We start from the raw sequence: 18531 nt of genomic DNA on the forward strand, positions 1-18531 counted from the left end.
TGGATTCTCAGGGGAATGTGGCATGAACAGCCAAGTTTCTGATATTGAGACTGGCTCCAATGCGATGAGGGTTACGTCTGGTTCCAAGAGATCAATTCTGCTTGGGGACCCTCTCGTCTGAGACACAGACAGACATTTCTGTGGCCAGCAGTTTAAAAAATCAGAATGGTTTGCTTCCTTGGTGCCAGGACCAAGGATGTCTGAGAAGGTGCAGAATGTTCTCAGGGGAGAGGGCCCCGCAGTAGGTCATTGTACAGTTTGGAACCAATGACCTAGGAGAAGAAAGAGTTGAGATTCTGAAGCGAGAATATAGAGAGTTAGGCAGGAATTTAGAAAAGAGGTCCTCTGGAGTAGTGATATCTGGATTACTCCGGGTGTTGCGAGTTAGTTAAGGTAGGAATAGGAGCTGGTGTATGGGAGAAGGATTCACATTTTTGGATCATTGGAATCTCTTTTAGGTGGAAGTGACCTGTACAAGAAAGGCGGATTGCATCTGAATTGGAAGGGGTCTTAAATACTCCTTGCCGGATTTGCTCGAGCTGCTCGGGAGGATTTAAACTATTAAAGTGGGGATGTGGGACCCAGCGAGATAGTGAGGAAACTGATGAATCTGACACTGGTACAGTTGGAAAAAAAAAGCCAGTCAAACAGTCATGGAGGCAGGGACAAGGCAGAGAACATGTAGGACTGATAAATGAAACTGCATTTACTTCAATGCAAGGGACCTAACAGGGAAGGCAGATGAACTCAGGGTATGGGACTGGGGTATCACAACAAATCCAGAAATGTGGCTCGGGTGGACGGGACGGGCAGCATAATGTTCCAGGTTTATCTTTCAATTTTACTTAGATTCATAATTCTTTATACCACAACTTCTTTACACCATAAAACAAAGAACTGCAAATGCTGGAGATCTGAAACAAAAACAGAAATTGCAGAAGAAAACGCTGCAGGTGTGGCAGCAGTTGTGGCAAGAAAGTTCAGATGACGAGCCACTGATCTCAATGATGACTTGTGTTGTGAATAAGTTCAGCAATTACAGAGCAGATAGTTGTACAGGAGGGCAGAGTCCGACTTTTTAAAAAAAAAGACTAAGTTGGTAACAAATAAAGTTGACTGCAGGTAAGTGAGGTGATGCATTTTGGAAGGAAGGATATGGACCGTAAGACATGTGAACAGAAGTAGGCCATTTGACCCAAGTCAGCCCTGTCCTTTAATAAGATTACGGCTGATATGATTATTGTCAACTCCCGTTACCTGACTTTTTTTTCCCCCCCTTGACCCCAGGTTCCTTGAGTGTCTGTCTCAGCTTTAAAATAGTTCATAACCCAGCCTTTACACTTCACTGCAGTTAATAATTCCACAGATTCACTGACTTCTGAGAGAAGCAGTTTCTTCTCATTGTATGATCCTTCTTAATATATGATCCTCTTAATCAGATTACACCCTATCCTCCTCCAGTCTCTCTCCCATGTGGGGCAAGGCCCTCTGTGTCATCCTTTTTCATTGCTCTAAGAAACATTCATGTTTCAATAAGGTCTCCTATCCCTTCATAACATAGAATCGACTTGCTGAACCTTCTCTGAGCTGACTCCAATACCAGTATATCTTTCCTTTAATAATGGTTTCAAAAACTATTCACAGCATTTCGTGTGTTATGAATGATGTTTTGTATAGTTTTAGGAAAATCTTCCCTTTTTTTAAGACTATTCCCCTGGAAATCAAGGCCAGCATTACATTTGCCTCCCATTTTAGCTGCTGAGCTCATTTATGCACAGTGATTTCTGAAATTCATCTGTCCTGCAGCTCTCTGCTGCTTATTCCTATTAAAATAATATTCAACTTGTCTATTCTTCCTGCCAAAGTGCATAACCTCATTTATCCTCATTACATTCTATTTGCAAAATTCTTGCCCATTCACTTAACTTGTCAATAGATCTACGTAGACTGTCATCCTCCTCACCTGTCTTCCCATATATTTGTGTCATTCACAACTTTTGCTCGAGTCCATTCAATTTCCTTTTTGAGGTTATCCGTACAAATTGTAGATAATTGTGGCCCACCATCAATACCTGTGGCACTCCACCAGTTACAGGTTGCCATCCTGAAAATGCAACCTTTATCCTAACTGTGTTTTAGTTTGTCAATCTGTGCTAATATGCAACCTTGAATGCCATGGGCTCTTATTAACTCGCCTTATGTGCAGTACTTTATCAGAAGCATATTGGAAATGGCACACAATAAGCAGTACAGTTCTTAAACTGGGTGCAGGAACGGAGGGACCTGGCTGTATTTGTGCTTAGATCATTGAGGAAACAGCGATTAATGAAACATTCAGTATCCTGTCAGAGCAAGCGGTTGATCTGAGATGTCAGTTCGCGATAGCGTGCATTTCTGGGTGCCATTTTATGTGAAGGTTATGAATGCATTCAAGTGAATGAGAAGAGATTTACAAGAATGGTTCCAGGGATGAGAAACTTCAGGTCTGAGGTGAGATTGGGATTGTTCTCTGTGGCGAGAAGAAGAGAAGTTGTGATGAAATTTTCAAAATTATGCATGTGCAGTTAGAAGACAGGGTAAAGTTGCTCCTACTTGCACTAGGATGAAGAATGAGAGTGTACAGGTTTAAAGTGATTTGCAAGTGTGATGTGAGATATTCAATACCATCCAGGACAAATCACGTTTGATGTGGACCCAGTGCATAATCCCTAACATTGACTGCCTCCATCACTGTTGTATTGTGGCTGCAATGTATAAATTGACTTTACAAAGCTTTACATAGGATATACTCCACTTAGCCAATATGTAATTTAAAAGACAATGGTGTCACTGTATCATCCATGATCTAATGATCTTATGCTTCAGCTTACATTTGATCACCTGAGCTTGACACTCAACTGAAAACAGGCTTCCCTGGTGCAACTTGACTTAATGTGAGTCCATCCACTGAAATGTTTGAGAATGTTATGTTTGTTCACGGTAGTTAGCTGTAATAATTCAGTGTTGGATTCTCTAACAACATAAGGCAGAACAAAGAAATGACAGAGGAACTGCATAGGCCTTTGCTTCTATCGTCATGGTGGAAGACATGAACAGGATTCCAAAACTTGATGAGAGTCAAGGGACAGACATGACTGCAGTGGCCATCATGAAGGAGAATGTGAGTAGTGAAGCAAAAAAGATCTGAAGATGGATAAATAACCTAGACCAGATGGACTACATGCCAAGAACTCAGAAGCAGATAGCTGTGGAGATTCTCAATGCATTGGTGATCTTTCATGAATCACTGGAGTCAGGGAGGGTCCCAAAGGACTGGAACATGGCTGATGTAGCACTCTGTTGAAGGTGGGAATTGTAGACTGGTTAGCTGACCTCAGTTGTTGGTAAGATTTGAGTTCTCTACTGAGGATGAAGTTGCGAAGTGCTTGGAAGTTCATCTAACTATATGACTAAATCAGCATGACTTAGGTAAGAGGAGGTCATAGCTGACAGGTCTATTGGAATTTTGAGAGAAGATAATGAGCAAGTTCAACAAAAAGAAAGCCATTGCGGTAGTTTGGATCTTCCAGATGCTGCCTGACCTGCTGTGCTTTTCCAGCACCACTCTATCTAGACTCTGATTTCCAGCATCTGCTGTATCCACTTCTGCCTCGATTTCCAGAAGGCCTTTGACAAGGTGCTGCACATGAGAATGCTAAGTAGGATAAGAGCCTATGTTGTTAGCAGCAAGGTACCGCATCGATACACAATTACCCAGTTGACAGAATGCAGAGTGTGGAGATAAAGGTGTCTTTTTTTCACAGATTGTAGCCAATGACTCATGAAGTTCTGCAAGGATCAGTGTTGTGACCAGAACTATTCAGGTCCAAATTAATGATCAGGATGAAGAAAATGAGGACTTTGTCATCTGCAACAAAAATAGGTTGAGGGACAGGTGATATTCAGGCGAGTAAGCAGAGAAATAGCAGGTGAAATGTGGGTAAGTGTGAGGTGTTGAGATGGTCTACACCTCATCATTCTATTTTCTAAATGGAGAAAAGCAAATGAAGTGTGAGCATTCATTTCAAGAAAAATAGAATACCAGAGCAGAGATGTGTGAATGAGGCTGTATAAGGCTCTGGTCAGATGCATTTGGAATATTGAACTTTTTGGGCCCCATATCTAAGCAAGGAAGTGCTGTCTTTAGAAGGTTTCCAGAGAAGCTTCACAAGAATTCTTCCAGGGATGAATGGCTTGTCATGTGAGGAACAGTTCAGAAATTTATGTCTGTACTCAATGAAGTTTAGGAAGATGAGAGGGGAATCTGATTGAAACTTGAGAATGAGGTTAGATTCCCTACAGTGTGGAAAACGGGCCCTTCAGCCCAACAAGTCCGCACCGACCCTCCAAAGAGTAACCCACCCTGACCCATCTCCGCACCCTACATTTACCCCTGTCCAATGCACCTGACACTATGGGCAATTTAACAAGGCCAATTCACCTAATCTGCACATCTTTAGATTGTGGGAGGCAAGCGGAGCACCTGGAGGAAACCCACACAGACACTGCGAGAATATGCAAAACTCAACACAGACAGGCACCTGAGGCAGGAATAGAACCTGGGTCCCTGGCGCTGAGAGTCAACAGTGCTAACCACTGGGTTATCATGCCACCCCTTGCAGAGTGATGAGAGGCCTGGATAGAGTGGATCTGGTGAAGATGGTTCCAGTCATAGGAGAGACTGGGGCCCGAGGGCACATCGTCATAGTGAAGGGGCAACCCTTCTCAACTAAGATGAGGAATATGCTCAGCCAGAGGGTGGTGAATCTGTGGAGCTCATAGCCTTCTGTGGCCAAGTCTTTGAGTTTATTTAAAACAAGTTCTTGATTTGTAAGGTATATAGGGAGAAGGCAGAAGAATGGGGCTGAGAAACCTATCCATCATTATTGAATGGTGGAGCAGACTCAATGCGCTGATGGCCTAACTCTGCTCCCATACCTTTTTTATGGTCTAACATTCCTGACCTAATTTGCTCAAACTGATCCATCTGTGTATCCCAACCATACTACCCCAGTAGTGTCCCAGCTAATCTTAGAATCCCGGCAGTGTGGAAGGAGGCTTGTGAACCTTGTTATTCATACAAGGTCTGCTGCCTGTCAACAACGTGATTGGTTCTCAGGTTGGTGTACAGTTTATGCTGTGAATAAGACAGAGAAGCTAGTTCAGACTGAAGTGAAACTAGCAGATCTACAGCAACCAAAAGACCATGCTAAGAAACCCAGCTATCTTTGTTTCAGATTCTGAATAAGACAGGGCTAGTTCAGACCAGAAGCGAAACCAGATCTGTCACAGCCAGAAAATGCACCATTCTCTCCAGTGATGTGCTTCAAACCTGAAGAAAACCAGCTTATCTTCAGATGCTACAAATTGTGGCTTTAAATTAAGTCCGAGACCTTTCAGAAGTGAAATGTCCACCCTCTGCATATTTTTAAAATGAGTGGAAACATTTGGAAAGATAAAGTTTGAATAAAAACCTTTTGAATCAGAAACAGCCAACCCAACAGATCTTAGGAACATTGAATTACTGAACGATTTTCCCAGTGTTTTTTTTCATATTTTTCCCTTGCATTTTTTTTGTATGCAAGGGGAAGTTTATGGAATCTCACCTTTTACTCTGAATTTACTTGCACAGGTTGGCACAACATCGAGGGTCGAAGGGCCTGTACTGTGCTGTAATGTTCTATGTTCTAAGTGACCAAGACTGGTGGACTTTCGCAAGGCCTTTAACAAGTTCTCATGCATGGTAGACTGGTTAGTTAAAAAATCAAAGAAAATTACAGCACAGGAGCTGGCCCTTCAAGCCTGCACTGATCCAGACCCTATATTTAAACCTGTCGCCTATTTTCTAAGGATCCGTCACCCTCTTTCCCTGCCCATTCATGTATCTGTCCAGATCCATCTTAAATGACACTATCATGCTTCTATCACCTCCACAGGCACCCATCACCCTCTGCAAAAAGAAGTGTCCATGCATATCTCCCTTAAACGTTTCCCCTCTCACCTTTGAACTCGTGACCCCTGGTAATTGAGTCCCCCATTCTGGGGGAAAAAGCTTTTTGCTATCTACCCTGTCTGTACCCTTCATGACATTGTAGACCTCAATCAGGTCCCCCTTCAACCTCCGTCTTTCTAATGAAAATAATCCTAATCTACTCAACCTCTCTTCATAGCTAGCGCTCTCCATAAATGGCAATATCCTGGTGAGCCGCCTCAACCATTTTGTCTGACACCACACAACTTTGCTCCTTTGTCCTGGAGTGGGCCACCCTCTTGTTCCTTATGTATGAATAAAAGGCTTTGGGATTTTCCTTAACCCTGCTTGCTAAAGATATTTCATGACCTCTTTTAACCCTCTTAGCTCCTCATTTCAGATTGGTCTGACTTTCCTGATCTCCTTCCAAAGCTTTGTCTGTTTTCAGTTGTCTTGACTTTGTGTGCATTGTCTCTCAATTTCACCTGTCATCCATGGTTCGCTAATCTTGCCATTTCTATCCTTATTTTTACAAGGATATGTTTGTCCTGCACTCTAATCAACCTCTCTCTTTTAAAAGTGTCCTACATATCAAATGTGATTTACCCTCAAACAGCTGCTCCCAATCCAAGTTGCCCAGCACCTGCCGAATTTTGCTTTAGTAGGCCTTGCCCCAATTTTACAGTCTTCGTTCAGGACTATTCTTCACTTTGTCAGTGAGTATTCTAAAATTTACGGAATTGTGATCGCTATTCCCCAAGTAATCCCCGAATTAAACTTCAGCCAACTGGCCGGGCACATTCCCCAACACGAAGTCCAGTATGGCCCCTTCCCAAGTTGGCCTATTTACATATTGCTCCGTAAAACCTTCCTGGGTGCACCTTACAAATTCTGCTCCAACTAACAGCGAAGTGAATCCCTGTCGATGTTGGGGAAAGTTTTTAAAATCCCCTGTCACCACTACCCTGTTGCTCCGACTCGCTCGCTGTTGGGAGGCCTGTCGTACAGCCCCAACATTGTTAATGCACCCTTCCTGTTTGAGCTGTGCCCATATTGCCTCACTGCTCAAGTCCTCCATCGTGCCCTCCTTCAGCAGAGCTGTGATATCCCCTCTGCCAGTAATGCAACTCCTCCTCCCATTTTACCTCCCTCTCTATCCCACCGGAAGCATCTATATCCTGGGATATTTAGTTGCCAATCATGCCCTTCCCTCAACCAAGCAATAACATGATACACTCAGGTACTAATCGAAGTCCTAAGTTCATCTGCCATACCTCGTCCACTACTTGCATTAAAACAAACTACCTGTGTCTTTGCATTCATAATCTGCTCTCTGCCTACCCTTCCCCTTATTCTCAATGACTTAGAGTAATAGAGATAAAGAGGAAGTACAGCACGATCGAGGTGTTCGTGTACATCAGTCAATGAAAGCAAGCATGCAGATACAGCAGGCAGTGAAGAAAGCTAATGGCATGCTGGCTGTCTTAACAAGAGGAATTGAGTAGAGGAGCAAAGAGGTCCACCTGCAGCTGTACAGGACCCTGGTGAGACCGCAACTGGAGTACTGTGTGCAGTTTTGGCCTCCAAATTTGAGGAGGGAGTGCAGGTTCATGAGGTCAATTCCTGGAATGGCAGGGCTACCATCTGTTGAAAGATTGGAGCGACTGGGCTTGTATACGCTTGAGTTTAGAAGGCTGAGAGGGGATCTGATTGAGACGTATAAGATTATTAAAGGTTTGGACACTCTGGAGGCAGGAAGCATGTTTCCGCTGATGGGCGAGTCCAGAACCAGAGAACACAGTTTAAAAGTAAGTGGTTAGGCCATTTAGAACAGAGCTGAGGAGAAACGTCTTCACCCAAAAAGTAGTGGATATATGGAATGCTCTGCCCCAGAAGGCAGTGGAGGCTAAGTCTTTGGATACTTTGGCGATTACTTAAAGATAGTGGAATCAAGGGTTATGGAGATAAGGCAGGAACAGGATACTGATTGTGGATGGTCAGCCATGATCATAATGAATGGTGGTGCTGGCTCGTAGGGCCGAATGGCCTACCCCTGCACCTCTTGTCTATATTGTCCAACTAGTCTATGCCAACCCAGTATCCCAACCAGATCTAGTCCCATTTACCAGCACTTCGCCCATATCCCTCTAAATGCTTCCTATTCATAAAACCATCCAGATGTCTTTTAAATTTGCAGTTGTAACAGCCTCCACCACTTTCTCTGGCAGCTCATTCCATGCACGCACCACCCTCTGTGAAAACGATGCCCCTTGGGTCCCTTTATAGCTTTCCCCTCTCACCTTAAACTTATACCCTCTAGTTCCGGACTCTCCCACCCCAGAGAAAAAAACTTTATCCTATCCATGCCTGTCATGATTTTATAAACTTCTATAAGGTCACCCCTCAGCCTCCAACACTGCAGAGAAAACAGCCCCAGCCTATTCGACCTCTCCCTATAGCTCAAATCATCCAACCCTGACAACATCCTTGTAAATCTTTTCTGAACCCTTACGAGTTTCACAACATCCTTCCGATAGGAAAGAGAGACCAGAATTGCACGCAGTATTCCTACATTGGTGTAACCCAATGTCCTTTACAGCCGCAACATGACCTCCCAACTCCTATACCCAATACTCTGACCAATAAAGGAAAGCATATCCATCTAATGGTGACTCTACTTTCAAGGAACTATGAACCTGCACTCCAAGGTCTTTGTTCAGTAACACTCCCGAGGACCTTACCATTAAGTGTATAAGTCCTGCTCTGATCTGCTTCATTATCTTATGTCTCCTGTGTCTGCGTGGGTTTCCTCCGGGTGTTCCGGTTTCCTCCCACAGTCCAAAGACATGCAGGTCAGGTGAATTGGCCATGCAAAATTGCCCATAGTGCTCGGTGCATTAGTCAGAGGATAATGAGTCTGGGTGGGCAATTCTTTGGAGGGTCGGTGTGGACTGGTTGGGCCGAAGGGCCTGTTTCCACACTGTAGGGAATCTCATCTAATCAAATATGACAGATTCAGTTTAGGATACCTGGTCAGCATGGACCGAAGGATCTGATTGTGTTGTGTGATTCTGACTAATTGTCTTCCTGAATCTAAAATCTAATGTGTTTAAATAGTGATTTACTGTTAAGTACAGAAACCTGATTTGTGCCGCCTTTCATTCTGCGTCTGAAAATGAGACAGTGGTCGGAGGATTTGAAAATTTCTTTCAGCAGTTTCAAGTTTTGTGATGACTGTGGGAATCGTGGGGATTGGTTTTTTGACAATGTTTGGTCAGAGGCTAGTGAATTTCAGAATTCTCTATCCTGGAGGGATGGAGATGCACAATATATTATGTTCAAGAAAGAGTTTGATATATTTCCAAATATTAATGATGTGAGTTGATATGGGATAATTTGGGAAGCTGGTGTTGACGTAGGTGATTAGCTGTGATCAAGATTGTCACGGCAGGCTTGACAGAGCTGAATGACCCATCCTTCTGAGTTCCTATACCACAGAGTCCATAATATCTCTCCTTATCCATTCTACCGAACCTTATCAGCTTGCACCTCGGTGTAATTTCATTTGTTACTTCTCTCTCAACTGATCAGCTTGCAGTTGTTAGAAATGCTTTTGTATCCCTTTCTCAAATGCAGATTCTGTACTTGCCATTTGAAGGAGGCAAAAATCAGTGATAGCTCCAAAGACTGGAATAAATTTGAGAATCCAATAAAAGATTAAAAAAGATATTCAAGACAAAAAAATCAACTGCAAGGGTAAACTAATGAGGAATCTTAGAGATAGCAATTAGAGCAACTTTTTATATATGAAAAGGAAGAAAGGTCAAAGTGAACATAAGCCCCAAGAACACACAGCTGAGGAGATGATTTTGTGCAACAAGAAAGTGAACAGATTTTGCATCAATCTTTTGGGTGGAAGAAACTTCAAAAATGGCATTACTACTAAAGAACATGGGACAAGAATTAAGTACCATCACCATCACGAGAGAAGTAATATTAGACAAACTAATGGGGATAAGTCTCTTGGCCCTATGGATTTCATTCCAGAATCCAAAAAGAGGCATCTGAAGAGATGTTGGATGCCTCGGATGTAATTTTTCAAACATTGTTGGATGTTGGAAAAGCACTAGAGGATATGCAAAATGCCAATGTGACACCTCGATTCAAAAAGGGAGGGAAACAAAATATGTAACTAATTGCCAGATTAGCGTAACAGCTGTTATTGGAAGCATGTTGGAATTAATTATTAAAGAAATAATAACAGCATGTTTTGAAAAGGGTAACTTATTTACACAAAGAATTGCTCGTGTGGAATGAACCAGCAAAGGAAATGGTGGATGCCATTTGGATAAGTGCATGAATAGGAAAGGTTTGGAGAGATACTGAGAGTCCTGGGTCACCTGCACCATTAAATCTAATCCACCTGCCAACTAGAGGAAAAATGCCTCTTTGTCTGCCTTAGGATCCTTCAATCACCTGCATCAACATTGATTTCACTAGTTTTCAAATCTCCCCTCCCCCACTTCATTCCAGATCTAACCCACCAACTCAGCACTCTCTTGACTTGTCCTACCTGTCCATCTTCCCTCCCATGTATCTGCTCCACCGACCAATCATAATTTGCTCCCACCTACATCCACTTTTCGCCTTCCCAGGAAAAATGCAGGGAAGTGCACATGAGCAATGTTGGGATTCGCCATTATCCTATTGAATGGTGGAGCAAGTTCGAGGGGCTGAGTAACCCACTCCTGGTGATGTCTCTGAAGTCACTCTAAAATCCTCTTGTCTCACTCCAATTGTCGTGTCTCCCACATATATGGGGATGATTGTAAGATTATAGCAAGTCTTTCCATTATTTCCACATTCGCTTTCTTTTGTCATTTGAGATGCAAGCTCCCTGGATGAGATTTATTTATTCACTCTTGGGCAATTTTTATTTTATGCCTTTGGGATGTTTACAACTAGCGAGAGAGCTTCCTCAGTTAACCTTGATGCCACAATGTGAGACTGGTTCCTTTCAAAGCGATTGGTTACTTTCCCTGAAATAAATTTAATGATTTTGGTGGATTTAATGACCATTAGTTCTGTGGTTTCCATGATTAGTTTTCCTGATGTCAGGCCTAGCATTACAACAAGTTTGCTGAATTCATTTTCATCACCAGGCATGGATTTTAAACATTAAATGTCAAGGCTGTGCACCCAGTACCATCACTAATTAGGTTCCATACTTGCTTAAGGGCATTTTCTCTGATAGCTTAAATATCCATACGGAATAATATTTTAAAAGTAATTAGTATTTTTCAAATCGACTAAGGTTTTATTTTCAAAAACAAGCCTGATGTTTATGATGTCATGTATCGTAAGGAAGCTTTTGTGAGATCACAGTGGTATTTCCACTGCATAATGAAGCAACAGATTAAATCTTACTTTTAGTTTAAACTTAACTTGATCAGGATTTGATCAATCAACATTATGTAAGATTGCTAAGTTTAACAGTATATATGACATAGCTCTAATATTACTACTTACAGTAATATCTACTTGGTTGTTCTTTGAATATATTTGCTGGACCGATTTAAAGTATTCTGGCTGCAAGGAAAAATAATCTCTGAAAAGCTATGATAGAACAATAATTTTTAATTACAGAATAGAAGAAAAAGACTAGAAATGCTCCAGAGTGCATGATATGATATGACACAAGTCACTGTTGTTCATGCTTTCGTAAGAATTCTTGCTGCATTTGTAATTAACCCATTGTAGGGTGTGGGTAAATGGTTTGTTTTTCTTAATTCATTTTTGGGCCAATAGAAAGACATTGCAGAGTGCCAAGCCTCCAGGGAAGTTTTTCTACAATTTCCCTCCACCACAATTTTACAACATAGAAGCACCAACTGTTATACAGTAGTTGAATTTCAAACTGAGGGCTTACAAGATTGAGTTTTTTTTTCAAAAAATCATCATTTAATGGGATATGGTCCCTGATGCTTTCTGGCATTTTGAAACGTTGCTGACCAGCCCTCCCCTTAGTAAGGGAGTTCAGGATTTTGACCCAGCAAGTGAAGGAATGGCACTATGTTTTATAGTCAGAATGGTGTTTAATTTGGAAGGGAGCTTGTAAGTGATGGACAATAGAGTTCATGTATCTGCTGTCTTTGTGTTTCTAGATTGGTTGTCGGTTTGTGGTGCTGTCTCGGGAGCCTTACTGAATTTCTGTTAATTACTGTTAAATGTTATTGGAGTGAGTGTTTGTGGATATGCTTAAGCAATTTGCTATGTTCTGGATGGTGTCAAGTTTCCTTTCGTGTTATTGGTAAAGCACACTTTGAGCCAGTGGGAAATAATTAATTACATTGCTGACTTGAGCTTTTACAGATGGTGGGCTGGCTTTGAGGAGTGAGAAAGTTAGTTAATCTCTGAAGGATTCAGTCTCTGACCTCTTGTAAGCACAGGATTTAAGGCTGAGTTCAAGTTCTGGTCCGTGGTATCCTCCCAGGATTTTGATAGTGGGGTGTTCAATAATGCTATTGCTGCTGAAGGTCAAAGATAATGGTTCATTTCTCCCCTGTTTCTCTTGTCCTTGCTTGGCACTTAGCTGGCATGAACATCCCAATTGTCAGCCCAAAGCTGGATGTTCTCCATATTTTGCTGCACTTGGACCATGTCTGTCTGTTTCAGTATTTGCAGAGTTGCATAAGATGCTGAACATTGTTCAACCATCAGTAGCTTGCAATCTTAGAATAAGTTCTTTTGAGGAAGTTGAAGCTGGATTGTGCCTGAAACACCTACCTTAATGAACAAGTGCCGATTATATTCTGGAGCTGCGATGTCTAACCACCAACAACTGTGACCATTCTCCTTTGAGCGATTATATGACTCCAAGGGAGATCTTATTTTCCCTGCTTCTAGTTTTTCTACGGTGCTTCGAGATCCCACTGGCTCAAATACAATGGTATTTGATAGCAAGGTCACCACTCTCAACTCATCTTCGGAACTCATCTCTTTTCTCCTTTGTTTGAACCAAGGTTTTAACAAGGTTAGGACCTGCATGTCCTCAGCGGAACTCAAACTGAGCAGGTTATTGTTGCACAAGTGCTACTTGATAGCACTATTGATAACATCTTTTATCACTTGACAGATGATGGAGAATAGACTGACAGGATGGTAATTATCCAGATTTGGTTTATGTTGCTTTTTGTATCCAGAATGTCCTGAATATTTGCACATTTTCAACTTCCTTGAATTTTGCTTTTCGGCTCTGTGGACTTTCAAGGGTATGTTTAGCAGTGATGTCTGCATGCATAATTACTTATGTGTGACCTCTAAACGGTTGCATGGTCAAGCAGTTGAGAGGGAACATTGATTTTTTTCAGATAGGTGCCATAGCTGTAAAGCACTGGAGCACACTACAGCTGGCATATTAGCCGATAGTCTGTACAGTACTCAGTGCCTGCTGCTGTTTCTCTGCCATTAAATGAGATCGTGGCTGATCTGATAATCCTGAACTCTGCTGTCTTGCTTTTTCCCCATAACCCTTGATTTCCTTCTGATTTGCGTCTATAAAGCTGGGGATGTCTGGCAGAGGCCAAGGTGGCTGTGTTTATCTATTGTTAATCTATTCTTGTGTGATCCTTAATGGACTATGGTTCATCCTCCAAGGCCAGCTGGATATCTCAACAATTTTAGCAGCATCTGTGAAGAGAAAGCAGAGTTAACGTTTCTGATTCACTGGCCCTCTCTTAGAACGCAGGTTTTGAGGAAGGGTCACTGGACCCAAAACGCTAACTTTGATTTCTCTCCACAGATGCTACTGGACCTGCTGAGCTTTCCAGCAATTTCTGTTTTGGTTTCTGATTTCCAACATCCACAGTTTTTTCAGTTCTTATTCACCTGGCTATCTATTGGACCTTGGAATTGTGCCAAGATGAAGAAAAGGAATCCTTGCTAGCAAACCTACATACCTGATTCTCACAAAGTCCAGGATCAAGCCTACCAGTAGGTTGAAAAATGTGTTGCTGGAAAAGCGCAGCAGGTCAGGCAGCAGCCAAGGAGCAGGAGAATTGATGTTTCGGGCATAAGCCCTTCTACATTTTTAAAAATGTATTCCTTTAAAACAAATGAAGCTTCTCTTAGCATATATTTTTTGGCCACTGATATGGCACCATGCTAATGATAACCAAGGTCTACATTTTACTTGATAGCTGTTCTGTCATCACGAAGGCAGTTGAGGAAATGAAGATAAAAAATGGGGTTTTACATTGGTTGTTTCTAGAAGTTTACCTCACCGATTTTTGTCATGGATATTGTCACAAAATATTTTGTCACGGATCTATTTAGAATAAATTAGAGGGAATCTTTGAATGTAGGTGTCTGATAACATGCATGTTTCCAGTATGAATTCCACCTCCATTGAAACACGATTATAGGCTATATATTCACCTTTTAATTGACGTCATATGTAGGCTAGACTTTAACATTGTGCCATAAACGTGCATGAAATAGATGCTGCACTGTTATTTGACAAATAGGGAAAATGAATAGAACAGAGTCTCTTCTGGTATTATGAAATGCAGGTGTTTAAATGTATTGATACATTACTTAATCCATAACTTAAAATTTCTGCTGTCCTTTTACTTCATAGCAAACTTCTTCCTATTGTTGTAATATGTGATTAATGAATTTGATTTGTTTGGAAAAATAAATTCTTGTAACCTTTTACCAATTCCCTAACTTAGTTCAGGGAAAATATTTATGCCATGTTTATCCTTTACTTGCTATTTTTCCTAGGTTGTCTTGGTGAAATTGCCTGTCTCAAGTGTACTGCACTAAGGTTGACAAATCACAGGTAAGCTAACTATTTATTGTCAGGCAGTTGCGGATTTCTACAAGAATGAAAACCAGCAAAAATTGTTTCATGTTGAGTGTATGTATTTCAAATTAACTACTTTCTTTTCCCTTTTTTCTCTTACCACAGCTGCTCATGGGGATGTTCTTTAAACAGAAATATTAGTTGGATATAGACCAATTCTCTTTAATCCTAAGTGTTCCATAGTGTCTTGGACTGAATTATTCATTATTCTAAATTATTCAAATCAGTTTAACTGGTACTGAAAATTAATTACCCTCAGTCTCCCATTTCAAATATTGGTCCAGTTTTTCCTTCACCTTTCCATACCATTGATCTTTTAGGCAGACTGTTCCACATGTTCAGTTCCAGTTTAAACTGTGTGCCTTTTTTTCCCAGCCTTGAGCTGCTGCCTTTTGGTTGTAAATTTTGTGGCAGTCTTGAACTTAACAGCTCTTGCAGTTCCTGAATTTAGATTACTTAAGTTTCAGTTGCCTTACTGAAATTCTGACAATTAATTTTCTTCTTCAAGAGTCATATTACTGTACAGCATGGAAACAGACCATTTGGGTCAACTTGTTAATCTAATCCCATTTGGCATATTTGGCCCATATCCTTCTAAACCCTTCTTATTCATATACGTGTCCTGATGCCTTTTTAAATGTTGTATCACTAAGTTCATGTTGTTTATTTCTAATGTTTTTTTTTTAATATATAAAGTCCTTCCAGCTATTCAAAATAGCAGGAGGTTCACTTTCATCCTTTTCAAGGATGAAATAATTTATTTTGGCATCATTATTGGGCATTATTACATGAGAAATGATAAACTGTCAATCAGGCATTGAGAAAGTACACTCTGGATTTGTAGCAGGATGCTAAAGTTCCTAGTTTCAGGACTGAAACCCAAATTAGTTGGCCTTAAAGAGATCCCTGGCCAATACAACTACAAATGGCTCTTGTAATTTTTTTCACCGGTTACTGATTATTTATTATTCAGAAAACTGTTATTTTTAATACAGTACTACTGGGGGTCAATCAATTGAGTTGGCAGAATGGCTGGCTGATTTGCAATGCAGAGTGAGGCGGTTCAATTTCTTCATTGGCTGAGGACTGCTTCTCAACCTCTGCACTTGCCTGACACATGGTGATTCTCCGTTAAATAACCACCTTTCTTGAATGAGAGAGCAGTCCTGTGGTCTGCTAAGACTGGTGAATTTAAATTTATTACTAAATAGCTTTATTCATTTGGATTTTTTTAAACTATGCTTAATTGATGAATGAAATCAATTTGAATTGATTTGGGGTGAAATAAATTCCACATTCGTAATGTAGGTTGCTCTGTTATCTGATGCATTAAATCTATAGTAGCATGCATGAGAAAATGATTCCTGCTTTTTAAGGTGCATGTCCTTGTTGGACAGCACTGTCACAACTACTGGGCTTGAAGTGACCTTATTGGTGACTTGATGTTCTGTTTGTTAATGGGAAGCCTTACTGCTAAGACCCATAGAGACAATGCTCTGTCTTGGCATGCACATTTTCCAACATTTTCACTGGATAAATGGTTGGGTTGAGATCTGAGCAATTTTCCAAATATTCGTTCTCTCCTTTCAGCTCCCTGGCAGAGCTCGATGCACATTGATGTTAGTTCAGCTGCCATGTTCCTGATCTTTAATGTGCTGCTTGTCCCTGAGAGTACTTGAGTGATGGAGTGTTGAAGCATCGTTTACTGTATCATGCCACTTCAATGTCAAAAATATATCTGAATGCCTTAATCAGTTTGAAAGATCCTGTTTTACGGTTAGTGTTAGTGTCTGTCTACTCTCTCGATGAAAATCAGAGTGATAACACATGGCTGTTTCCACATTAAAATCTCCCAGTTCCAAAGTTCAGCTTTTGACTCCATATAAAAGTATCAGAGAAAAATTTCTAATGCAACAAAAATTATTCTTGTCAAGTCTGCCAACAACTGAAAGTGCCTTTTGTAACTTGTAGAAAACCAAGATTGTAATCAGTGTTCAGAGCAGAAACACTTTATTACCTTTTTAGAAATGCAGCTTCTTCTGCTAACTTGAAGCAATTCTTCAGGATGTGGTCTTCTGAAACTGTCATTTCTGCCTTATGATGAGCAATTCAATAAAACATTACATACATGGGTATATTTATCTCCCATATCTAACTACTTTAGAAGAATTTAGATCACAGTATCCAGTTGATATTGATCTTCAGTGTTTTCATTTGTGTGATATTGATCAAGTAAATGTTACTAAATTTCATAGCTACTTGCTAATTTTGTGCATTGATTTATTAGCAATGCATCTTAAGCAGTTTGTGGGATCAGATTGATGCTGTTTTTAGCATATAATGCAATTTTTATCAAGTCTCCACTCTTTTGGCATATTTCCCCCATGTATTTTTTTATCAATGTCTGGATTTATTTCCAAGATTTGGACTGCACTTAAGATAATTTGTTGCAAAACTAAATTTCTTAAAGGAATCTAATGATGCACCAAAATTCTTAGAATGATTGAAGTTCTGTCTGTCTTGGAGTAAAAGCCTGCAGAAAAATCTATTTTGCACATCTCTCTGAAAGTGGCATTAGTGGAAACAGATAAGGTGACATACGAGGACAATTAGAAAGTTCAATAGAGAGCATAATAATAAAGTGCACGCCTGTTTGAGGACATCTTGCTTATCAGATGAATGTCACTCCAGGGATACCGGCATATTTCATTTTTCTGATGAGAATTAAGTAGGTTTATGGCTGCTGTTTGTTGTGGGAGAGCATTATGTAGTTAGAATTAGAAAATCACAAAAGAATATCTTTCTGACTTGTCATCTGCAAGAGTAGTTCAGGTTCTCCCACTCATTTCCCCACAGCTGTGCAAATATTTCCTCTTCAGGTATTTTCCCCAATTTCTTTGGGGAAAGCCACGATTCCTTGCGACCTTGGAGACAATTGCATTGCATTCCAAATCCCAATCATATGCTATGGCTATGGGATTAATGTAAATGGTCGGGTATTTTTGGTGGTTTGGACTGTGCTGTATGATTCTATGACAAGACATAAGGTAAGCTTTCCTCATGTCACCTTTGCTGTTTTCCCTTTTGCAGTATACTGATGCACTCTGAGATGGTCTGACCAGCCGTATCATACAGAAGACCAAAACGTCAGTGAAGTCACTGTAGGCAGTGCAGTCATTCAAAATGATCATGGCTTATCATATCTTGGTCTCAACTCGACCTTTCACCTAACTACTTCCATCACCCTTCAACTTCAGGCTCCATGCATGCTAATTGTGTGTGGGCACATTGACCCCTGTTTCTAGATGCCTCTGCATGCAGAGCAGCAAGGAGAATTAGTGAGTGTTGACATTAAGCTCAGCAGTTGGGCAAGATTGGTTGACCAGATATAAATAGTACAATATCACAGGGTTTAGTTCTTGGGCCCTAGCTACTAGGAATCTAGATTAACAACTTGGTTGCAGGGATAGAAGGTACTAACAAAATTTACATATGAAAACATCACCCACCAAAACAGTGGGAAGCTAAGTTGCAATGAAGAAATTTTACAAATGGATATGGACAGGTTAGGTTGGCATGTAGACCTTAATATGGATAAGAGAGGTTATTTATCTTGAGAGAAAAACAGAAACGTAACTTTTCTCTAAATGGTGAG

At 40.8% G+C, this 18531-nt stretch overlaps 1 protein-coding gene across 2 annotated transcripts in view; it reads left to right on the forward strand.

Moving 5' to 3' along the window:
* The window catches only part of letm1 (leucine zipper-EF-hand containing transmembrane protein 1), an 87797-nt gene that overhangs the window by 2581 nt on the left and 66685 nt on the right, over positions 1-18531 (forward strand). For both annotated transcript variants that reach the window (XM_072575327.1, XM_072575336.1), the window contains exon 2: positions 14795-14852. In XM_072575327.1, the coding sequence (XP_072431428.1) occupies positions 14795-14852 (58 nt within the window). The remainder of the gene's footprint in view (positions 1-14794; positions 14853-18531) is intronic.

Source organism: Chiloscyllium punctatum, chromosome 1 (assembly GCF_047496795.1).
Source record: "Chiloscyllium punctatum isolate Juve2018m chromosome 1, sChiPun1.3, whole genome shotgun sequence".
NCBI classification, from domain to species: Eukaryota; Metazoa; Chordata; class Chondrichthyes; order Orectolobiformes; family Hemiscylliidae; genus Chiloscyllium; species Chiloscyllium punctatum.